Below are 25,338 nucleotides of genomic sequence, written 5' to 3'. Positions count from 1 at the left end.
TGTCTCTCTCTCACATCGATGTCTCTCTCTCTCTCTTCCCCTCCCTCCCACTCTCTCTGAAAAGCAATGGAAAAAAATATCCTCAGGTGAAGATTAACAATATATATATAACAAAAAGTAAAAGAAACACTTTTTTGATACAATCAGGGGAAATTGAACACTGAATATTTGTTATTCAGGAATAACTGTTGAAGTATTTGCCTGTAAAAATACTAATATGGTAATTTTAAAGAGTGCCTATGTCTAGGAGATAAGTATGTAAATATTTTTGGATAAAAAGATACAACACTTGAGATTTGCTTCAAAATATTCCAGAAGGCAAGGAATGGAAGAAAAGGAAGTACAGATGAAGAAAGATTTGCAATAATTAATAATGGTTGAAACTGGCTGATGGGTTGGGCATGGAGGGGTTCATTATACGATTCTACTTCATATGTTTGATTTCCATAATAAAAGATTTTTTAAAAGTAACAAGTAGAAATGGCCCAGGCTGCCATTTCCTACCCAGAATCTATGCCCTCATTTTCCTTTACAAGCGGAACCCCTATACTGTTGAGGATGCAATATAACTGCTCAGATTAATTTTTTTTTAATGATTTTTTTTCCAGTCTCCCCTGTAGATGTGAGTGATGTGAGTGACCAGTGAGCAGCCGATAGAAGCCATTAGGTGTGGCTTCCAAGAAAACTCTTTAAAAGTACTGGCTCAGCTGGCAGGAGAGCTTCTTACCTTTGCCTCCCTCTTTTCTGCTGCCTGGGACAAACGCCTGAGGACCGGCACGGTCATCTGCACCAGCGGCAACCTGAAGGCCGGAAGGCACTGATGCTTTGAACGGTGGCGCCCAAAGAGGAAAGGAACCTGGATACTTCCCGTGGAGGTGCCACACCCGCTCTGGGACGCTTTCCCCTTTTGTCAACCGCGAGAATTAAACTTTTCTTATTGTAAATGTGCATTTGCCCCTACAGAGGCTGTGAACTCCCACCAAGACAGGTCTTTCGGCTCACAAACCTGGATGCTTTCTAGAATTATCTGGGGTGTTTTAAAAACTATTAAGGCTCCAGAATGCCTGATTTCATTGACTTGGGGTGCGGCCTAGGCATTGGAATTTGCAAAAGCTGCCCCTGGTGATTCTAACTGGAGACCTACCGTTCCAGCTCGCCCCTGGATCCCCGGAGCGCTCGGCTCCCGGCTGGACCGCGACCAGGATCAGTTGACCGACCGTTATCACTGGTGACGAAACGGCGTAGGAGGAGCGACGGTCCTGGCAGCCTTTAGCGACAAAGCCGACAGGGTCCCGCCCTTTCCCCCGCCCCAACCCTGCGCCCTCCCGACGCCCAGCTCCGGGCCTGGATGACGCAGAGACGCCGGGCGTCCCGGGGAGGGGCGGGGTCCGGCGGCGCCGACGTGCGCCTGCGCGGCGCCGGGTCCAGGCGGGCAGTTCGAACTTCTCTCCGGGAGCTGCGCCTGGCGACCCCTGGCTTCCGGCCGAGGCGGGCGTTGGAGCTGCTCGCCGCTCGCTCGCGAGTGGAGGGAGCCTTTGCTCCCCGACCCGTGCGACGGTGGGGATCCTGGTATCCGAAGCAGGCAGAAGGCGTTGCGTGGGCGGGGTGTGGGGTGCGGGATCGCGCCGGGTTGGAGCGGAGGAGGCGGGCTGGACATCCTCCGCGCGCTGGGTTACCTGGGTGGGTGCTTGAGACGCTCTCACCTGCCCTCGGAGGCACAGTAACTGGCCCCTCCCCTCCCCCCTCCCCTCCCCCTCTCTCCCCTCCCCCTCCCCCTTTCTCCTTACCTACCCCGCGCTGTAAAGCCCGCTGTATGGGAGAAATGCTTTCGTGCATCCGTTTCTGTGCACTTGTTGTGGTTTTTCTTAAAATTCGTGCATATTTTGGGTTTTTAAAGAAAAAAAAACCCCACACCAACGTTGTCTTTAAATATAGGGTATTTGTCCCCCTAAATCCTTAAAGAGATGGTGCAGGCTTATTCTCTGTACCATGGTTTGGGGTGCATAGACTACGGAAGGCTCCAAGACAAGTCAGGACTGGACTTTGGTTAGAAACTGAATTTTGTAGGATTGAAAGAAATTGCTGTTGACTTTTCATACTTTCTTTTCGAGGGATGTGATCTACTGGATAGTAACCATTCTTGGATTTTGAAAGTGAACAGAAATTTGTCTGGCTTTTGTTTTTTGAAATTGTGTTTTGTATTTTCTTCAGAGGCTTAAAGGATGGCCTCTTCAGATCTGGACCAAATATGCTCTCATATTAATGAAAAGATTGGCAATATTAAAAAGTCTCTGTCATTAAGGAACTGTGGTAAGTAGAATAGATTCCACTGACTTTGTCCATACACAGTGCATTTTGATTATTCCACTTTGAATGATATCTTATGCCAGCCTAAGTGAATGTAACTTACAAAGGTGATTTCAGGTTTCAAATGGTGATTTAAAAGCACTCTGGCTGCTGTAATTTACTAGATCACTACTATCAAAAGTAGTGAATTTGCTCAACTGTTAACATTACTACAAATCAGTAAACAAGGCCCTGAAATTGAGGTGACTAAAAGTTATTTGAAATACCAGTGTATCCAGCTAGTTATTTAACCCGCTGAAATCAGTCTCAGTAAAGACATTAATACTCTCATTTACTTACTATAGTAATTTGACTTAGTTGTAATTAACCTAGTGTCAAATGCAGGTAGCATTGCTCTATTAGATAGAATAATATAGAGATTCTCATAATGATGAGGAATAATAGTTAGTTGTGTTTTTTTTAATCTTCACTCGATATTTTTTCCATTGCTTTTCAGGGAGAGAGAGAGAAAAACATCAGTGTGTCTCAGTTGGTTGCCTCCATGGGATCAAGCCTGCAACCAAGCAAGGTAGTGCCCTTGACCAGGAATAGAATGTGAGACCCTTCCGTCTGCGGGCCTACGCTCTAACCACCGAGCCAGTCTGTCTAGGGCTAGTAGTTAGCTTTTACTGAGTTCTTTACTAGGTTCCAGACACAATGCTAAGCCCATGTTATATGTACTTTTTCACTTATCTTTGCAAAAATCTTGAGGTAGGTATCGATGTCTCTGACTTCAGGCCTGGGCTCTAGCCATTTCACTCTACTGCCTCCATAATTTACAGATATAGTCAAATTGTGCTTTTACTTATGTTGTTTGGTTCTTAGAAGTGAAGATGGAAAGATTTGATTTTGAGAAAAAAACTGTTTTTGTTATTTCTTTCATTCCCAGAGAAGAGGAGACTGATTTTCCCATTCTCAGATCTATGAAGCTAGAGAGGTGGGGTTAGGAGTAAGAAAGCATGCTACTTTATAACCTCAGGTGTTGCTTCTCTCTGGCGTCCCAGGCTACCACCAGCATGTGACTCTTTATATTACGTTCTCCACTTAGGGATTATTAATCATGTGGATAGTGTAAATATGAATCCCAAATTTTTACTACAAATTCTGAAGCAGAACTCTCCCTAACCTCCCCCACACACCTGAAAGCCAGGCCAAAACATAGGCTTGTATCTCCCTGGCCAGTGATTAAAATTTTTAGGTTTATACATTCACTTACAATATATCCCATGAAGAGGGGTCCTGGCTTCCTTTGGGATTCTTACTTCCAATACTCTGTGCTTTGAAATGCCAAAATTTTGGCTTGATCCCTATGAAAACCAAATATATTAGCTTGCTGCGACTGACAAACTCTCTCCAGCTCCCCTCTGCACCCCCAGATTAGGACTGCTGCAGCAGCGGTTTCCTGGCTTATGGTTCTCTCTTCCTGTTGGGACCCTTGGGCATTTACCTTATTCTCAGAAAAGCTCATTTATGCATGTAGAGGGTGTTTATTTTATCTAGCATTTCTAGTTGTCTTTTTATAGTGGAAGAATTTGCCAGAAACAAAAGACTCAGGAGACACTTTGTGCTTACCTCTCCCTTCCTTCCATACTAGTACTTAGAAATGAGATCTAAAGATTATCCATGGAGATAGGTCCTAGGACCTGAAACAATTAACTCTTTCTCCACCCCCAAGTGTCTCTAAAGCTCTGTTCCAGAAGTTGGGTTGGGTACATGTACATTATTGCTTTTCTATACACTTTACTTTCCATTTTATCTTTGTTTATTAATAGGTCAAGAACCTAACTTGAAGATTGTATTAAATAAAATAGGAGATGAGATCATGGTAGTAAATGAACTTCTAAATAAATTGGAATTGGAAATTGAATTTCAAGAACAAACTACCAATTCACTCAAGGTAATGTTTTTCTAACAGAGCAACAAAATAAAAAAGCAAGAAGAACAAATTTTCTAATCACCAGGAATTCATAAGGGTTTTGTAAATTTATAATATTCTTAGCTTTGTAAATTATTGTCAATGGTATAGACTGTTATTTGCATTTTACTTTCCCCGTATAAAGGACTCCAGAGCTCCACAGGTATTTCTTTTTTCATGTTCATAGCCAATGAAACTGAACTTGACTAAAAAGGAAGGTTTCCTAAATAATTCTTGGTAGGTTTAATTTAAACAAATGATATCCTGGTAGGCTGCTTTGAAAGGAATACCTGCCCTGGGAAGAGGAGATGTCATTCTTACCATGGCTGCCCTTAGCATCCTCTGCCACCCTAAGAAAGCCATTTTACCTCTTGGGATCTCTGGGTCCTCATTTGGAAAATAATGGGTCATGATGAATTAAAAATATATACATATATATATTTATATATATATATTTATATGTTTTTATTGATTTTAGAGAGATGAAGGGAGAGGGAGAGAGAGAGAAACTTTGACTGGCTGCCTTCTGCACAACCTCTACTACGGATCAAGCCCACAACCCGGGTTTGATTGCCCTGACTGGGAATCAAACTGGCAACCTTTCAGTGCACGGGAAGACACCCAACCAACTGAGCCACACCGGCCAGGGCATGAACTATTTCTTAAGTCCCTTCTAGTCTGCATTTCTCAATTTCTAAAAAATTGTAATATGTAATTGTAAAGTGTAATTGTAAAGTGTAATATAAGGATTCTTAAATAAAGAGAAACTTTATTCACATGCATGTCTTGTTCTAAATGAGCCTTCTAATTGACTTCAGCTAAAAAAGTGTTTGTGTACTTCCTGATGGTAAAGTACTCCATCTGTACCATAATTGCCTCTTGCTCTTAGGGCCATTGACATGTTCAATGGGACTGAACAAGGTGGCCTCTAAGATCTCTTTCAACCTCATGATCCTTAAGGTCTGTAAAGATTTTTCAGTTATAGGGATGGACTTGATTTTGCCTATCCTACTATTAGTTGAAATGAAATTAGTATCTGTGAACATCATTCAACATTTTAAAAGAAAGGTGTCATATAAATTTAAAACAGAAACCAATATTGCTTTCAATTCTAACCTGCCAAAGAATGCCCAGGGTTAGGTGTGGGCCCAGAGAATGTTCAACTCAGAACTGAAGGCTATTTGGAATTTTTGCTTACATTATGATTGAGATTCAGAAGTTAGGGATCCAAAGGTGCAGAGTATTTTTCCTATTAAATTTGCATGAGTTCATTGCCTCAAGTTCTGGTGACAGTTAAATAAAAACAACTGAAAACAAAAACAAGCCGTTATGATCAAGTAGAAATTTTCATTAAGCTGGAAGATACGCATGTCAGCAGCCTCTCATACTTGCATTCCAGGCAGGCAGTGCTACTGTGGTGCTGTTGTGCAGGTGACACGGGAACGTTTGTTAGGTCAACAAAAGCAATTTACCAGAATGGCAAACATAAATCTTTTGTATATTTTCTATTTGGTTGCTTCCGAAGGTTAAAAAGTATGTTAGAAGGACTTAAAGGTCATCCTGCCTGTTGTAATGTGATTATAACAATTGTTCTTTGAAAAAATCTGTAGAGAGAACTATATCTCCATTTAAAAGCAGCTCTAGAAACCAAAGGGCTCGTTGTTGTTTTTTTTAGTAATAGTTTATTGCCCTCGCCGGTTTGGCTCAGTGGTTAGTGCGTCGGCCTGCTGACTGAAGGGTCCCAGGTTTGATTCCGGCCAAAGGCACGTACCTCGGTTGCAGATTTGATCCCTGGCCCCAGTCAGGGCACCTACGGGAGGCAACCAGTTGATTTCATATCAGTTTCTCTCTTTCCTCCTCCATGAAAAGCAATGGAGCAATCCTTGGATGAAGATTAAAAAAAATTATTTAGAATACTGTTTATTGATTTTTAGAGGGAGGGAGGGAGGGAGAGACAGAGACAGACATCGATGTGAGAGGGAAACATTGCTTGCCTGCCTCCTTCACACCCGCTACTAGGGATCAAGCCCACAACCCAGGCATGTGCCCTTAACCCAGAATTGAACTGTGGACCTCCTGGTACATAGGACAATGCCCAACCAACTGAGCCACACTGGTCAGGGCAGCTCTTTTTTAAAAATATTGCTGCATTCAGTGCTTTTCCACCCCTTCTGCTTTCTGAACACGCACAATAATTGTGATTGTGTATCACAGTCTTCCATGCTCTTTATAACATCTTAATACACACACAGGCGGGGCAGATGCTTATTTGTGAGTATTTTTTAAATTTTAGGAACTCTGTAAATCTCTTGAAGAAGATTATAAAGATGTGGAACATCTCAAAGAGAACATCCCTCCCCATTTGCCTCAAGTAACAGTAACCCAGAACTCGTAAGTGTATTTATAATTATTCTTGCCATCTGCATTTATAAAACTATTCTAACAAACACCTCAAATCTTTTTGCTTTTTTATGTGCTTGCAGTTAAGTGATTGTCTAATTTTGTTTGTCACTTACACCACAAATAACATTCACCCTGTCTTGACCAGTTTTCTTATCCTGCTCTCTCTGAGGAAAATGTCGCCCCTCTTTCCCAGGGGTGAGTCTTCCCTAGGATCTTTTTTTCCACCTTTTCTCATTTCTTTCCTTTAGAGCAGAGTTTGTCATTTTAGGCCAGGCGATTCTTTGTTGTGAGAATAGGGTGTTTAGTTGCATCCCCTCTACCAACTAGATGTCAGCACCTCAAATCCCCTTCACACCTCCATCCCCACCCAGTGGTGACCATGAAAAGTGTCTCCAGACATTGCCATATGTACTGTAGGGGGCAGAATCTCCCCTGACCCTTGAGAACCACTGCCTTAGGGTAAAAATAACCATAATGAGCTTCCCATTTTAAAAACAGCCAAAGGAACAAAAAAAAACCCCAAAACCTCAGCTCTGCTTCCCCCTCAAACTACTGCCTCCTGTTTACTGCCGATATATGTTTGTACCTCCTCTCCCCAGAGCATCTAGAACCTGGCTTCTGGTTGTTATTACTACCACCCTTATGAAACTGATTGTTGAAGATTGTAAAGAGGTCAGGATCCCTCTTCACCCTGCATTGTCAGGTTTTATTTTGTTGTCCATTTTCTAGTTTTTGAAATTCTGTTACCTGCGCCACTACTGTGGTTTCTTAGTTGTCATCTCACATCTCTGACTTAGCTGCCTCCTTTCCCTCAGACCTCATTTAAATTACAAGTACCCCCTAAAGTTCTGTTTTACTCACCCTAACCTAACACCACCGTTAATGCCCTCAGAGGTCCAGCTTCAGCCTTGACATGACATCTACTTCTGCCGTTTCAATTGCTTGCTGGCAGTCTGATGAATGAGCTGTTCTCTCCAGCTTCCCACGCCTAAGGCTGAACTCGCTGCTTCCTTGTTGCCCACCCATCTTTGCTTATCACTATTATCCTCCTGTCACCTGGTCGGGAAATTGGCATCTTCAACCCAAATGGCCCTCTCATTGCCCTCAGCCGTCCGTTCTGCCTCGGTGGGGTTTTGTCGGCGGTGCCCTACCTTCTAGTTTTATCACCTGTTTCTGAAAGATCTTCCATCATCTTTTGTCTTTATGATTTGGGAGCTCCTGTGATTTGTCTTTCCAGTATTTCTCTACTCTCATCTCTCAGTCCTTTGCTACCAAAATATTTCTAAAAGGGGTTCTGAGGCCTGACTGATGTGGCTCAGTGGTTGAGCATCAACCTATGAACCAGGAGGTCCCTGGTTCGATTCCTGGTCAGGGCACATGCCCAGGTCTTGGGCTCGATCCCCAGCAGAGGCAGCTGATGAGTGACTCTTGTCACTGATGTTTCTATCTTTCTCTCCCTCCCCCTTCCTCTCTCTGAAATCAATAAAAACTTATTTTAAAAAAAGAGGGGGGTGCTTTGAGTATGTAAAAACATTCCATGGCTAATTTTATTTTTTTTAACTTTTAAAATATATATACGGAAAAGTGATCAAAGTATTATTTGTGCAAATTAAAGTATAATAATAAATGTCAGTGTATCTACCAGACAGATTAAGAAATAGGACATTACCTTAGTTTAAGCACTTTTGTTGTAGACCCTCCCTCTTTCAAACGTAATCATCCTGGCATTTATGGTAATCACACTTTTGCATGTGTTTCCATAAATAAAATACTGCTTAAATTTTAAAAACTGAGGGGAAGGCACAAATCTTGCTATGTAAGAAAAGAGCCTTCTTACTGCTGATAGTAGAGAGCCTCCAGAAGGAAAAAAGCTCAGCAGAGTCCCTGGCATGTTAGGGTACCTTGTAATTTCCCTATAAGAAGAGAATATTAGTGGGCAAAGTCATGAATGAATGCTAGAAACAGGTCATCATAGCATGTCTGCCAAGGTTATAGTGTGGGCTTGACATTACACGTGCGGCAGGAATGTGGCCTGAGGAATAGGAGGAATTTTCTTCTTCTAAACTCTCTATGGCCTGGCTTTAGCTTTCAGGGCTAGGCCAAAGCTGAACCTTTCTGTAGGGTGAAGTGATTATTTTCAGGAGACACACAGTAGGGCATGAAGGAGAAATCAGGAGTGTCCTTAGCACATGGTCTAGACAAGCAAGTAGGAATCAGGCTCACCATGGAGTCTCGTGTTAGGATTCATTCAAGGATGTTGGTCCCATAGCATTGGGCATCTTCATCTTGACAGCCTATAACATGGCCATCTCCTGAGTCAGGCCCAGTTGCCCTCAGCTGTCCTCTGGGGATCTTGCCTCCCTGTCTTCTTTGGGGTTCCCTTCACTTGCTCCTGGGTTAGATCCCATTTCTTTTTTGGAACAGTCAAGTCAGTATGGTTTGACTTGCTGCTGGCAACAGGGGTCTGTTTCTTCCCTGGCAGTTAACCTAGAAGCTAGTCTATTTCTAGACTTCTCTGCTAGTGGGGTAGGATAAATTAGGTTTCTCATTGACTCCAAAAATTGGGCAGGACTGAGTCCACAAGTGACCCATGTTTGCTGCTGGCAGCTCAAATGACTAACAGGGAGGGAGTGATGCTAGCAACCAATGGGATAAATTAGGAAAATAGAAGTATAGGACAATTGACTACACATAGTAACTTTGAGGAGCCAGTGGGATAACTGACAAAGATGTTTAGCATATGTACTACATAGACTGTTTTGGGATGTATAAATACAATTATATTACTGAAGTTTAGGGGACTTAATTTTTCAGTGTTCTCACTAGTCAGATCTTCATGAACAATAGGGGAAGAGATAGAAAAAAATATTGGCTATAAAATTATAACAAGAAAAATCAAGTGTTTGATACTGATTATTTTCAGTTGGGAAAACTTTCTAATATGCGGCACAATTCTATATGTCTGTGCCTCTCTTTTCTGTAGTGTTAATGTATCAGATCTTGACCCTGAAGAACCTGTCAAAGTTGAGGAACCTGGAGCCACAAAGAAGCCCCCTAAAGAGCAAAGACATATTAAAGAAATGCCATTTATAACTTCTGAGGAGTTTAATGGCATTCCTGCGTAAGTATCTAAGATAAATTTTAACGGTCAGTTCTTTAATAGTCAACATACATGATTGGTTAAATCATAAAGCTTGATTATATTCATCATAATATGCTGTGTTCAAATGCTGATCTTTTCTAAAACAGCTTTACATTGTACTGTGGAAATGCAGGAAATATTTTGTTGAAAATGCTTAAAATCATGTTTTTTATTCAAAAGTAAAATCTCTTTTCATAGAGAGATCTAGAGAGAGATCTAGAGAGAGATCAGCTTATTGCAGAGTCCTCTCCAGGACCATTTTGTGATATAGATTTGTCCAGTTACATTTTAGAAGTATCCTCAGTTTTGCTGTAATTTTAAAGCAAGAGTGTTGTATAGATTTGAGATTAGAATGGAGAGTGTTGTGTTTTTTCCCATTTGTCCCTTAACTTATGCCACATACTTGCTTGAGTCTGTGCTCTATTCCAGGCCTGGGTCACTGAGGAGAATTCAGGGGTGAATAACACAGGATGCCCTCTAAAGGCAGGTTCCCTTTGTGCTTTACAGAAAATAACTCCTCTGTAATTCTACCACTCAGATAAAATAGAGTATTTCCTTATAGATTTTATCTCATTTCATATATATAATTGGTTGTTTCTGATTATTACAGAAAAACAACTGGTATAGACAATTCTCAGGAAAGTAACATAATCATGCCCCTTTTCCCAGATATTTTCCTCCCAGGCGTCTATCTCAAGGAAATGAGGAATTACAAAATAGACTTGCTTAAAAGAAATTTCGCTGTACCATTATTTCTAAGAGTGAGGTTGCTAGATCTATGGTAGGAGTATGTTTAGCTTTATAAGAAACTGCCAAACTGTCTTCCAGAGTGGCTATGCCATTGTACATTCCCACCAGCAATGAATGAGTTCCCATTGCTTCATATCCTAATCTGCATTTAATTTTGTCAGCTTTTTCTATTTTAGCAATTCTAATATGTGTGTAGTGTTATCAGATGGTTTTAATTTTCAGTTTCCTAATGACATGCGATGTTGAACATCTTTTTATGTGCCTATTGGCCACTTGAAAAATACTGGCTGTTTGATAATTCTGGGATGAGTAAGGAGGCTGATGTGCCTTTAACCTTTGTGGGGATGTCACTCAGTCTTTTCCTCTACTGACAATTTTATTTTCATGAAAATTCTGTTTGATGCTCTTCAGTTTTTAAAATTGTTGTTATTGTTGCTCATTGGCTGAACTACAGGGAAGAGCAAATGTCTAAGGAACTGTGGAGTAGAAGGGTCTTTAGAAAGTGCTTTCATGAAGAGATCAAACAAGGAAATTAAATAGTTATGGGAGAGCATTAATTTTTAAACGAAGGGGTTATTTAGTGAATAAGGGAAATTAGAAGATTACTGTATAACATAAACATTTTTCAAAGAAAATATTTTGTATAATGAGTCTTTAAAAACATTAATCATGTACTTATTTACAGGTACATGAAATCCCGCTTAACCTATTGTCAAATTAATGATGTTATCAAAGAAATCAACAAGGCAGTAGTTAGTAAATATAAGATCCTTCATCAACCAAAAAAGTCTACTCTGAATTCTATGGCCAGAAATCTCTATCACAGATTCATTGATGAAGAAACAAAGGATACCAAAGGTAAAATGATAGCATATACATATATGTGTACATGTTAGCTGTGTGGAGTGTGTAAATAAATCATGAGAAACAAAAGTAATCTTAGAAAATTCTAAATTTAGAGAGGCAGTTCTCCACCAGGGGCAATTTTCCCACCTCGGGACATTTGGCCATCTCCGGAGACATTTTTGGGTGTCACAACTGGGGTTGGGTTGGCATCTAGTGGGTAGAGACCAGGGATGCTGCTAAAGTACCCTGCAATGCACAAGAGCGCTCCCACAAAAAAAGAATTATCTAACCCCAAATGTCTGTAGTTCTGAGGCTGGGAAAATACTACTTTAGAGTTTATTATGGAACTATAACCAGTGTTTCCAGAATTAGAATAGTAGCGATAACAGTTGTTCATGCTTATATAGCACTTTCTGTGTGCCATATGGTGTACTGAGAGAGCTTTAGTCTTCATAACATCCTTAGGTGCGGACTATCACTAACCCCATTTTGCAGACTAGGCAAAGAGAGCTTAAGTTACTTGTCCAAGTTCAGCCAGTTAAGTGATAGAGCTATGAGGATCTTATTCTCTTCTCCACTATCCTATATTATTTCTTGAAAAGTGAATTGTTCAGAAGATATTAACAGGCAGCTAGTGATATAATAAGCAAGGCTACATTACTGAAATGCTATAGTAAACGTTATGCAAGTTCAGTTGAAAGAATAATTATTTTAGCAAGAATACCATTTCTCACTTTGGTTGTACAATCATAGTAAAAATGATTAATGCCATTCATAGTCACAGTGTAATGCATTGAAGACTCACCTTGAAAGTTGTCTTTATGAAAATTAGCACTGATATCTTTATTTTCAGGTCATTATTTTGTAGTGGAAGCTGACATAAAGGAATTCACAGCTTTGAAACTTGACAAGAGGTTTCATGTTATACTGAATATCTTACGACACTGCCGGAGGCTGTCAGAGGTTCGAGGGGGAGGACTCACCCGATATGTTATAACCTGAGGCCCTTGTGAGCTTTTGAACCAGCCAACAGTAGGGTATAGAGGCTATTCCTATAGTTTCCTTAAATGTAATTTTTAAATATATAATTAAGCTTTTTTATCATCTATCTTGTTTCTTGTAAAAATAGAACTTCTTAAAATAAAGCATATAGCCCTGTTCAGTGTGGCTCGTTTGGTTGTAGCGTCGTCCTGTGCACCAAAGGTTCCATGGTTCGATTCCCAGTCAGAGCACATGCCCAGATTTTGGCCTTGATCCCGGGTCGGGGTACATTTGGGAGGCAGCTGATTGAGGTTTCTTTCTCACATCAATGTTTTTCTCTCTCTCTGTCCCCCTCTCCCTACCTCTCTAAAAAAAATTAATAAAAACATATATTTTTAAAAAGCATATATATTTTAAAATAAACTTCTTTTCAATAAATATTTAACCACCTACCCTGTGAGCCTCTGTGCTAAGCATATAATGGAACTAAAAATGTAAAAAATGTTCATGTCTGTTTTTTGTGTTTAGCAACAATGTTGCAGATAGGTACAGATGTGATAATGGAAGAAAAAGGTCAAGGAGATTGGTCAAGGATACTCAGGTTCTTTGGAATTGAAGGCCATTAATGTCTAAATTCCATTAATGGCATTTCAGTCTATAGGCAAAAGTTGGATTTGGAGACAGCCTGTCCATGTGATTATTCTGCTTTCCCCTATGTCACTGGGAAACAGCTTACCTAAAGTGCATTCAGCATAAACCAGTTTGTAGACATCAACATGTAATAAAAGTACTGAGATGAAAAAGATGATAAAACATGTGTAAGCAGATTGATAGTGGTCATGAAAAATGGGTGGTTGGTTGTAAAAATTTAGCTGTGTTTTTCTTCTGCACTTGGGTGACTTTTGTCTATGTTTTAGTCAGTGTTCCCCAGAGAAACAGAACTAACAGGAAAACTGGTGGTGTAATTCACTCTGAGTCTGAAGGCCTGAGAATCAGGGGAGCCAGGCCAGAGATGAGATGAGGTGTAGCTCAAACTTTGAGGCAGGGAAAAAAGCAAATTTCTCCTTCCTCTACCTTTTGTTCTACTCTGGTCCTAGATGGGTGTTGGATGAGGCCCCTCTACATTGGGGAGGGCAATCAGTTTACTGAGTCTGCTGATTCAAATACTAATCTCATCTGGAAACACCCTCAGGGACACATCCAGCAATAATGTTTAACCTGGGCACGCTGTGGCCCGTCAGGTTGACAGGTAAAGTTAACCATCACCTATGTCTGTGTATCTGCTGGGCAGGCTGATCCTCGTAGCAGAGAAAGAAGTGCCTCACCAAGCATGTGAGCTATGCTTAACTGCATACTAAAAACTGCAACTCTAGTCCTTAGTTGCAACTCAGAAATCAAATTATTTCTTGGGAATACTCTTGAACTTTAAGAAATAATTCAGCAACATGGTGTATGAAAAAGAAAACTTAAGCATCAGAAACCTGGGTCCTAGACTTACCTCTGTCATTTACTCCCTCTTGGTTCTTCAAAAATTTAATCCTTTCTCGCAAGCTCCATATCCACCACCCTGCTCCCAAACTATCCTCTCTCCCCTGGATTAATTCATAGGTTCTTAAGTGGTCTCTTTGTTCTTGCCCTACTGTCTATTCTCCACATGAACCAAAGTTACGGTAGGTCACTCTGCTAATCAAAAACCTTCCACAGCTCCCCATTTCTTACACAGCAAAAGCTGAGTCCTTACAAAGGCCTGCAAGGACCTTCATGAGTCCCTTCTCAACTCTGATATTATCTCGTACACCATTTCCCACCTCTACTTCAGCCACTCCAGCCTCCATGCTGCTTTGAAACAGGCCAGGTCTGAGTCTAGGTCAGACCTTAGTGCTGGTGATTGTCTCTGCCCAGAGAGAGCTCCTCATTGTTACCCATGTGACCCTCCCCTTACCTCCTGTATAGCTGCTCAAATGTCATTTGATCATAGATGCCTTCTCCGACCACTGTATGTTTAAAATTACCATTCCCTTCTGCAGCACATCCCCTTTTCTGCTTCATTTTCCTTCACAGGACATTTGTCTACCTGATGATTTATGTATTTTACCTATTTATTTGTCTTTCTCCCCCCACTAGAACATAAACTACCAAGGTTAGGAGTTTTTCTTCCCGCTTTCATTCACTGGTGTGTCCTCGGCCTATCTAACAGGGCTTTCCAGTAGAGGGCGCTAAGTATTAAATGCACATTAACTGAAACAGTTTTTGCCCTTGAGTGACTTCACCTTTTCATGCCTGGTTTTCCTCCTGTATATATTGAGATGGTTAAACAAAAATTCCTCTCAGGACCTTCTAGTTTTAATATTCTGTGCTTCTAATATTCCCAGTTAATTCTAGGAAACATGTTGAAATGAAAGAATATTTTATCTTGCTGGATTATAAAAAAAATATAAAAAAAATGATAATTATGTGGAAATCTCATCTTTTAAGCAAAGAATCTGTAAAGTATTAAGTTTTAAGAAATACTAAAATTTGTTACTAGTTAAGTAATAAAATGAAGCTTTCATGGACTAAACCATTTATAAAAAATTTTTTTCAGCCAACATCTTTAGTCTTCTAATTTATTTTGCTTATTAGATACAGTTTTAAGTTTCACAATTTATAAGTGTTATACCTAATCAAATGAATTACTGTGGTGCATTGAATAGAACTTTGTGTGATAGCTTGCAGTTTTGTTTCATATTAAGTGATTATGAAACATCCCATCTCCTAGTAAGCCATTACCATTGTTCCATATCTACTAATATATATACTAATACAAGTGACTAAAAAAGAGGATTATGCAATATATTAAAGAATCTTCCTGGATATATTTCAAACAATGTTATTCAAATTGGAGCCAAGACTACATATGATTAGAAAGAAATAATTTAATATCAATTGAACTCTGTTAAAGTTAGGCTGACTCAAGATACTCTCTTGTGGAGCACACACACAAAAATGAGAAATTATGGTGTAATATGCAAATTTTACCTCAAATTATGATCACTCTTTTGCCCTGGTTTATTGAAAAGCAGTAAATGATGCCCGGCTGGCATGGCTAAGTGGTTGAGCATTGATCTGTGATCCAGGAGATCATGGTTTGGTTCCCAGTCAGGGCACATGCCCAGGTTGCGGGCTCAATCCCCAGTGAGGGGTGCGTAGGAGGCAGCCAATCAATGACTCTCATCATTGATGTTTCTATCTCTCTCTCCCTCTCCGAAATCAATAAAAATACATTTAAAAAAGAGAAAAGCAGTAATGAGTGTGTAAGAGGGTACGTCATCTTTTAAATATTGAGGTTAAATTTACATGCAGCAAAATGCACAGATCTTAAGGATACAAATCAATGTGTACACCCATGTGACCCACGCCCCTATCATTTTTTGATTTTTTTCTTAAACTTTCAATTTTGAAATAATTATAGGTCCACCTGCAGTTATAAGAAATAGTGCAGAGAGAGCCCTTGTATACTTTACCCTTTGCCTCAATATCACAACCAGGATACAGTCAAGATACAAAGCATTTCCATCACAGCAAAGATCCCTCATCTCGCCCTTTTATAGTCACACCCACTTCCCTCCCACCCCCACCCCTCCTCAGCCCCTGACAGCCACTCATCTGTCCTCCATTTCTATAATGTTATCATTTTGAGAATGTTTTATAAATGGAATGATACAGTATGTGATCTTTCGAGATGGGCATTTTTCACTCAGCATAATTCTCGGAGATTCATCCAGGTTGTTGCACACATCAGCAGTTGGTCTCTTTTTATTGTCGAGCAGTATTCTGTGGTGTGGATGGGACGGCTGTACAATCAGTACATTAATTATTCCACCTGTTGAAGCACTTCCATGTCCTTTTCAGTTTGTGGCTGTCATAAGTTAAACAATGGAATACAGGTTTTTGTGTGGATATAAATCTTCATTTATTTGGGAATGCAATTCCCAGGAGTGCAATGGCTGGATCCTATGGTAGTTGCATGTTTAGTTGTTTGCTTTAAATGGCCAAATTCCTTCCCAGAGTGGCTGTACCATTTTACATTTCCCTCTGAGCACTGCTTTCACTGCATCCCACACATTTTGATAGGTTGTATTTCCATTTTTCTTCCTTAAAAACATTTTAGCCCTAGCCGTTTTGGCTCAGTGGTTAAAGCTTCAGCTCCTGGACTGAAGGGTCCGGGGTTTGATTTGGGTCAAGAGCACGTACCTTGGTTGCAGGATGGATTCTTGGGCCCTGGTCAGGGCAAGTACAGGAGGCAACCAATCAATGTGCCTCCCTCACATCGATGTTTCTCTCTCTCCCACTCTCTCTCTCTTTTCCCCACATCCACTTTCTGAAAAGCAATAGAAAAAATATCCTAGGGTGAAGATTTAAAAAAAAAAAATTAAAAATTTCTCTTGAAACTCCTATTTTGTTTAACCTCCAAATATTTTGGGATTTTCCAGCTATCTTTCTATTATTAATTTTTAGTTTAAGTTCATGTTGGAGAGCATACTTTGTATGATTTCTATTTCATATTTGCTAAGGTGTGATTTATAACCCAGGAGGTGGTCTATCTTGGTGAATATTCTTTGTGAGCTTGCAAAGGATATATTCTGCTGTTGTTGGATGAAGTATTCTACAAGTATCAATTAAATCCAGGTGACTGATGTGCTGTTCAGCTCAATGATGTCCTTACTGATTTTCTGCCTGCTGCATCTGTCCATTACTGATAAAGAGGTTGAGGTATCCAACTATAATAGCCTCTTTGCCTATTTCTGCTCGCAGTTCCATCAGTTTTTGCCTCACGCATTTTGATGCTCTGTTATTAGGTGCATACTCGTTAAGGATTGTTATGTCTTCTTGGAGAACTGACCTTTTAATCATTAACACCCTTCATTATCCCTGACATTTTTCCTTGTTCTGAAGTTGGCTTTGTCTGAAATTAATATAGCTACCCCAGATTTGTTTTGGTTGATATTAGCAAGGTACATCTTTCTCCATCCTTTACTTTTAATATCTGTGTCTTTATATTTAAAATGGTTTTCTTGTAGACATGATATAGCTGGGTCTTTTTTTTTTTTAATCCACTCTGTTAGTCTTTTAATTGGTGTCCATATTTAGATAATTCATAATTGAAGTGTTTATTGATATCTTTGGATTAATATCTGCCATAGTTGTTACTGTTTCCTATTTGCTGCATTTGTTCTTCGTTTCTTATTTTAAAAAATCTCTTTTTTTTACTTTTCTGGTTTTAATCATTAAAAAAAGCAATTTTAGTTTACCTGCATATAGCTGAGGAATGCCTCAGAGAAAAACCTGTCTAAATGTGGATCTTGCCCAGTGCAATTTCCTTCTTTCCATAGGCATATTCCCTCCAGTTCTCCCTGTTTTTGGCCATTTTTCAAAACCTTCAAATAGCTGGTTATTAAAATATTTTTAATATTATTTATAATGGTTACCTGTGGGGGAGTCCATTTTAAGCTACTCCTCCATTACTGGGATCAGAACGCAGGAAGCTATCTCTTGACCTTTCTGATGAGAATAACAAAGTATTCTTTTAGAATATAGATATTTACTCCTTAACTCCCTGGATCACTGGTAATCAAAAATGTCATGTGCCTGCTGTGTTCTAGAGGGTCCATTAATATATTTGTTTTAGGCATTTGTATTTTGAATTTAGGATTTTCTTCAGCAGGAGATATATATGGACTTAATTCTGTTTCCACATGTTGAAAGAATATTGAGGGAATGGTGCTTCTGTTTATACTTTTATTGTCAAAGCTAGCCATGGAGAAAAATACCTCTGCCAGCTTTTTCTTCTCTGCTCCTTTGTGTATCAGAAGCAGCTTTTGGTATTAATAAGCTAGAATCCTTTCCAAGTTGGAGACGATGAAAAGTCCCACAATCATTTGTTCCCTAAGCTGGACTGCCCAAGCCTCTGCGCTTCGGCCTGGCCAGGGCATGGAGGCGGGCGGTTCTCTTCCATTCTGAGTTTGTCCTCAGAGGTGGGGTTGGATCTGGAGATTCGTACTCGCAAACACCTTTGCCATTTATGAGTGTGAGCTGACTTCTGTCTTGGGGAAGGAGTGAGAAGGGCATTTGCTTTTTCTGCCTCCTTGACCTGCTCTGAGTCAGGAGAGACTACGGGCCACTTTCCCTGCTCTATTTCCTGGTTCTGGAGCCCAGAGCTCCCCTTGGAGTTTAGTCAACAACAGTATTCTAAGCCCACAGGCTGGGAATTCATGTCAGATGTGATCTTCGGCTTGTGTATGCCACTGGGCAGAGAGACAATGATAGAAGCAATCCTCTTGTTTTTAAAATATTTGTTTGCAACATTAAGAGATTGGGCCCAGGAACCTTGGTTGGATATAAGGGGTTAAATCTCATGATATGTTGTTGACAGAACCTCCTCTAGGTGGCTATAATCTTAGATGGCGAAATGTCTGTCCCCAGCCATAAGGGATCACGTGGGTTATAAGGATGGAAAGTGACTGCCCCAGTGTTCTTAGCTACTAATTTTTCTTCCTTACCTGATTGGACCTCCTAGTTAGGCCATCTCTGAATCACTTATTCTCTCTATCCTTTGTGTCATCCTGTAACCTGACCCTGTTTTCAGCCTGTCTTGGCTGCATGTGGTCTGAACCTTTAGCCTCCTGAGAGATTCTCCCTCATGTCCCTTTTGGCTGGTGTGGCTTCTGTGGAAGACACCTCCATCTTTTTCCCACTCTGATGGACAAGACAGATCTGTTTATCCACTTGACAGGTATTTATTGAGCATCTACTTTGATGCAGACACTGTGTAAAGGGCTGGAGATTAGTGATATAAAAAAAGAAATGAGTTTTTGCTTCCATGAAGTTTATATTCTAGGAGGGATTACAGCTAAGTAAATAAAAAATACTTGTGCAATGTATGCTTTGATGTGTGTGTAGGGACACACAGAAGCACCTAACATAAATGTAAAGGGATCAAGGAAGGCTTCCTGGGGGAAGAGAGATCGAGGCCTGGGCCTGGGTGATTAGGAGTAGAGGGGATCCAAGCAGAAGGGGCAGTCTCTAAATCCCCATGTATGCACATGCCCAGAAAAAATCCAGGGTTATGTCTAACCTCAACTCTATCCTACACCTGCTCTTTTCTCCCCTGCCTAAGAGAATATATAGAATGCAAAATGAACAGTAAAGTCATTGTAGGGATAAATATGAATCTGCTTTAATGTTTTAAGAAGATAAATCATAAATTATTTGAAAATTGTTAACCAAGAGTCCAGGTATGATCTATAGTTGAGAAATGCAACTTCTAAAATGGTTTAAGACACATATTGAAACAAGAGGGCAACGTAGGTAACAGCTGCACCCCCCACCTCCCACAACCACATCATAATTACAACTAAAACACAGAACAACCATCACTCAGAACCTCCTGAAATCTGCCTGAACAGAAGCCCTACAACCAGGAAACTGAAGAAGCACCGAGACCGGTAGGAGGGGCGGAGACGCGGGCGGATCGGGGCTGAATCCCAGAGACGCGGCCGCGGGCCCACACCCGGTGCCGCGGATAAACCCGGGAGGGAATCTCAGCGGCGGAGGTTTCCCGGAGGAGCGAGGGGTTCCAGCCCCACAGCAGGCCCCCAGCCCAGGGCTCCAGGGCTGGGAAGAGACGCCCCCAGAACTCTGGGCTGTGAAACCAGCGGGGACTGTACCTGAGGGTCGCGGAGGCTGCGGGAGCCCCAGGCTTTCCTCTTAAGGGCCCGTGCACGGACTCACTCGGACGCTCCCCCTGAGCCCAGCGCCGGGCAGCAGCCTGAAAGGACCCGGGACCCTCGGGGAGGAACTAACCTGCCTGAAATCTGGGCGAGAGGTGGAGGGCGGCTTCCTCCCAGGCAGAAGGGCTGGCAGAGGCCACTGCTCCTTTGGCGAGTCCTCCCCGCACACAGCCAGGCGCTGTATTTGAGTCGCCAGCACCTGACTCCCACCTTTGGCCCCGCCCCGTGATTCCCGGAGGCCCCGCCCCTCCCCACCTGCAGCTCGTCCAGGCCATTTCCAGGGGCTTTTCTATGCAAGTGGCCTCTCGAGCCTCATGCTTAGGACTTTCCTAAAATCTCTCAAACAAGCAGCAGCAGGCCCCATACAGCTTGACAAATGGCCCCAGGCCTGGCACTAGCGGCAGCCTGGCTCATAGCTGGGCCTCTCCTGGACACCTCCAAGGCCAGCACAAGTAGCAGCCAACTACAGTTTGCTGTGTAGCTCATGCTGGGTGGCCCTGGGCAAGGCACTGGCAGAGGCTGACTTTGCACCTCCAAGGAGGCCCCAGAGACACTGCACCTGGTGGTCAGACTCGACCATGCTGGATTACAACCCTACCACATCCACGAGTGACACACCCAAGGGGAGCACTTGGTGAACACCAAAGTCCCACTGAAGTAAATCCTGCTCCATAGGGGTGTCTCCAGCACAGTAGCTCTTTGGCTGTAGCTGTAGCTGGTCCTCACAGCTGATTGGTCTGGGGGTCAGTTCCTCCCAGGGACACCAACAGCAATCAAGGCTCAACTATAATAGGACAGTGCACACAGCCCACACAGGGGAGCACCTAGAAGGCCCAGCTCAGGTGACTGGGGAGGCTGAGCCGCTGGGCCCTACAGGACACCTACTACACAAAGCCCTCTACCAATTCCAGGCGACATAGCAGCTCTACCTAATACATAGAAACAAACACCTGGAAGCAGCCAAAATGTGGAGGCAAAGAAACATGTCACAAAGGAAAGGACAGAAGCAATCTCTAGAAGAGGAACTAAATGAAATAGATCCAAGCAAGCTAACAGATAGAGAGTTCAGAATTTTGTTTATAAGGATGTTTAAGCAGACTATTAGGGAAATAACTGAGAAAATCGATAACATAATAAAGTACCAATTTGAAATGAAGGCTACACAAACTGAAATGAAGAATAATTTACATGGAATCAACAGTAGAGTAGAGGACGCTGATAATCAAATCAGCAATTTGGAACATGAGGAAACAAAAAACACCCAACCAGAAGAGCAAAAAGAAAAAAAGAATCCAGAAATATGAAGATAGCATAAGGAGCCTCTGGGACAACTTCAAGAGGCCCACCATTCGTATTATTGGGGTGCCAGAAGGGGAAGAAAGAGACCAAGAAATTGAAAACCTATTTGAAAAAATAATTACAGAAAAGTTCCCCAACCTGGGAAAAGAAATAGACTTACAAGTCCAGGAAGCACAGAGGGTCCCAAACAAGAGGAGCCCAAAGAGGCCCACAGCAAGACACATCATAATTAAAATGCCAAAGGTTAAAGAGAAAGAGAGAATCTTAAAAGCAGCAAGAGAAAAGCAATCAGTTACCTACAAGGGGGCACCCATACGACTGTCGGCTGATTTCTCAACAGAAACTTTGCAGGCCATAAGGGAGTGGCAAGAAATATTCAAAGTGATGAAAAACCTGGAACTACAACCAAGATTACTCTACCCAGCAAAGCTATCATTTAGAACTGAAGGTCAGATAAAGAGCTTCTCAGATAAGAAAAAGCTACAGGAGTTCATCACCACCAGACCAGCACTACAGGAAATGTTGAAGGGTCTTCTTTTAGAAGAAGTTAATGAACAAAAGAATCTGACGAACTAAATAGATCCAGAGGCATTAACACATGCAACAGACGATCATATTTCAGAGGAAAGAGGGAAGGGGGGTGGAGGGTGGGAAGAGATTAACCAAAGAAGTTATATGCGTATATGCATAACCCATGAACACAGTTAATAATGGAGTGAAGGCCTGAGGAGGGGGTGGGAGGGAAGTGGAGGGGGTCAATTGGGGGGAAAAATGGGACACCTGTAATACTCTCAACAATAAAGATAAATTTAAAAATAAATAAATAAATAAATAAATAAATAAATAAATAAATAAATAAAATGGCCCTGCCAGGCGTGGCTCAGTGGTTGAGCGTCAACCTAGGATCCAGGCGATTGAGGTTGGATTCCTGGTCAGGGCACATGCCCGGGTTGCGGCCCAGTCCCCGGTCAGGGGAGTGCAGGAGGCAGCAGATCAATGACTCTCTCATCATTGATGTTTCTGTCTCTCTCTCTCCCCCTCTCCTTTCCTCTCTCTGAAATCAATAAAGATATATTTAAAATAAATAAATAAATAAATAAATAAATAAATAAATAAATAAATAAATAAATAAAATGGTTTAATGTACCACATGGAGAGTCTTACACATAGCAATTAAAAAAACAAAAACAAAACAAAACAAGAAAAATCATTAGAAAATGCACCCCCTCCCCAAAAGTAACCACGGTTAAGAGTGGGGACACGTTCTTCCAGTCTTCTGTCTTCCCAGCTATATAGTGTTAAATTTATAACAATAGTCTTGTGCAATGTATGTATAACTGGTTCTTTTTAGTTAATAAATCACACACATTTTCTCCTGCCATTAAGTACTATTCCACAACATCATTTAAATAACTGCATACTTTCTAATATAATGATTTATTTAATTAGTTGTTTATTGTTAGGCATTTGGGGTGCTTCCAAAGTTTATAAACACCACTATATGTCAAAAAGTCTGTAAAACAGTTATCTCTTTCTAGCTTTGGAACTTCTATATGCACAGTTCTTCTTTTCTTTAAGTTAAATTTGAGATTTACTTCTCAGCCATTGGTTAGGTAATACCAAAAAAAAGGAGTTTTTAAATAGTTGTTCGAGAAAGACTTGGCTGTGAAAGCAGCAAGAGTAGGAAGAAGCATTTTGAATTTCTTTTTTGTAATTCTAGGTAAGGTTTTCAATTTATGCTTCCACGATAACTTTATCATTTGATGATATTTATTTGCTCAAGTTCTATAGAACTTTGAGAAATAAAATGAAAAGCCATGGATATTAGATTTAGCTACACAACTAAAATCATAATGTTATCTCACAATATTTACCATCACAAAACATAAAAGGAAGAAATTTAAAAATTGCTTTCATAATTTACAATTGAATTTGGTAGAAAACTAATACTTGATGTAAATTCAGAGGAAGGTGGTTTCCTTCCCAGTTCAGCTTAGATATTTAAAACATTTTAAAACTATATAAACTTATTACTGATTTCTTTATTATAATACTACCAACAATAACATGAGTTTATAAGCGTTGGAGAATTCTCAGTTGAGTCAATACGAGTTCATGAATCCTTTAAAATGTTAATGAAAAAAAGCTGAAATTTTATTATCTTGTAAATGTTTATCTGATTTTGAATTTCTCTTAAATCTCTGTTTCTCTAAGAACTGATACAGTTCATGCTACCTTGAGATCATTTGTAGTTAGATCAAAGGTAATTTCTTACAGCACAGATACTTGATCATCTGGAAGCATCCAACAAGAAGCCATGAACTACAAACATGCTAAATCATGAGGGATGTGCTGAACCTGTTGTAATTCCATCTGGGTCCACAGTTTTCCTTCCCAGAGTTAGTAGTACAGTTTGGACAGCCACGGCCAGCTTAGATTGGTTCCAGGCCAACCCCTGCTTTCCTCTCTGGCCTAATTTTCCAGGACTCCTCTCTCTCTCCAGTCTCCAATCATGTTGTACCTCCCGGTGGGCTGTTCAGAATTCAGCGTGGAGGCTGCCTCCCCATCCCCTCCAGACTGGGCTGATTACCCCGCTTACCCCACTTAGTCACTGCCCTGGGGGAACAGGTGCCTGGGAGCAGGTGGCAGAGGATCCATCCTGGGGCGCAGTGGGAGGCAAGACCCAGTGTGCGCTGGAGCTCCAAGTCCTTGGCACATGCTTCATTGCTCATTAAGAATTTCGAGATGGAGTATGAGGCCTTCCTGAGGAAGGGGAAGGGGGTCTGTGAGGCTGCACTGGTCACATGTCCATGACGCTGGCCCTGCATATATTAATTCATTTAACACCCCTTTTACAAGATGTGGAAAGCACCACACTGGAAGGCTAAATAACCAGCCAACCATTGCACAGTAGGGATTTGAACTTGGGTAGTATCCCCCATATTTCTGCTTTTTATTTTAATGCTGACCCTTACGCATACCCTGTGGTATAGGAGTAAATGCCGAATTCACATCTAGGAGGTTGGAAGCATAGGGAAGGGAGCCATTTCTTTGTGCTCTTTCTCTAAATGTAGGTGGTGAGTCTAAGTTACTCTGGTCTCAGGTCTCTCCTGAGGACTGACAGTGTCTCATCTAGTCTTTATATTTGACATTAACAATAGAAATGCCCTGTCATATACTGGCATTGTCCTCATTTTAAAAAAGCTTCTCTGTGTGTGTGTGTGCACATAATATATGTAGTTATGGAAACTATTCACATATTTTTAAACATGTGTAATGTTTTTAAAAATAAGTTTTTAAAAAATTGAATCTATATTGCCCTCTAGTGGCCACAAAACTTTAATAAGAGCAACCCAAAACGGAACAGTGGCTGTTTATTAAGTGCCAATTAGAAACACATGAATCATATTATCATCATTATTGTTGGTTGCAAACACACATGTCCACAATGACCAGGTGGGTGATGTCATAGGGAAGTGGGCTGGGACAACATGAAAACTGGAAAAAGTTTGTCCTGTGTGAGGGGGAGGCTTCAGTAAGTTCCAGCTCATGGTTGCCCTTGGGGAAGGCAGGCCCAGTTGTTAAAGAGAAGCCTCAGATTCAGATATTTATCTAAAAGTTCTCAATTTTTAAATGTAGGCAGTTTAAGTAATTAAAAAAAAATTTCTGTGTGGACCATCCACATTTCCATTGGTTACATATGGGCTGTAATAACTGCTCACTTGTGACCTTTGATTTATTGGTGCTTACTGCCTGCTGGGCACTGTGCTAAGGGCTTTACATCCAAGTTCCAACTTTAGTCCACAAGATGACCCCAGGATGTGTTAGCCTCATTGCATAAACTAGTAGCAGAGGCTCAGAGAAGTTACATATATTGCCTAAGGTCA

General features: G+C 41.0%; 1 protein-coding gene across 2 annotated transcripts; it reads left to right on the top strand.

Moving 5' to 3' along the window:
- Positions 1 to 1,368: 1,368 nt before the first annotated feature.
- On the top strand, positions 1,369 to 12,564 carry SKA1 (spindle and kinetochore associated complex subunit 1). Of its 2 annotated transcripts, none has more exons than XM_081149220.1 (7): positions 1,369 to 1,557; positions 2,212 to 2,310; positions 4,119 to 4,243; positions 6,555 to 6,652; positions 9,648 to 9,785; positions 11,242 to 11,414; positions 12,256 to 12,564. In XM_081149220.1, exons 2-7 carry the CDS (start codon positions 2,223 to 2,225, stop codon positions 12,402 to 12,404), a joined length of 771 nt encoding a protein of 256 aa, XP_081005346.1. In that variant the 5' UTR covers positions 1,369 to 1,557; positions 2,212 to 2,222; the 3' UTR covers positions 12,405 to 12,564. The 2 variants fall into 2 exon arrangements, with proteins under 2 accessions (XP_081005346.1, XP_081005347.1); XM_081149221.1 differs by having other exon boundaries at positions 1,400 to 1,569.
- Positions 12,565 to 25,338: the final 12,774 nt, after the last annotated feature.

Source organism: Miniopterus schreibersii (assembly GCF_964146895.1).
Source record: "Miniopterus schreibersii genome assembly, chromosome: 10".
Lineage (NCBI taxonomy): Eukaryota > Metazoa > Chordata > Mammalia > Chiroptera > Miniopteridae > Miniopterus > Miniopterus schreibersii.
Note: the sequence above shows the minus strand (reverse complement) of the source record. Positions and strands in the feature narration are given on the sequence as shown.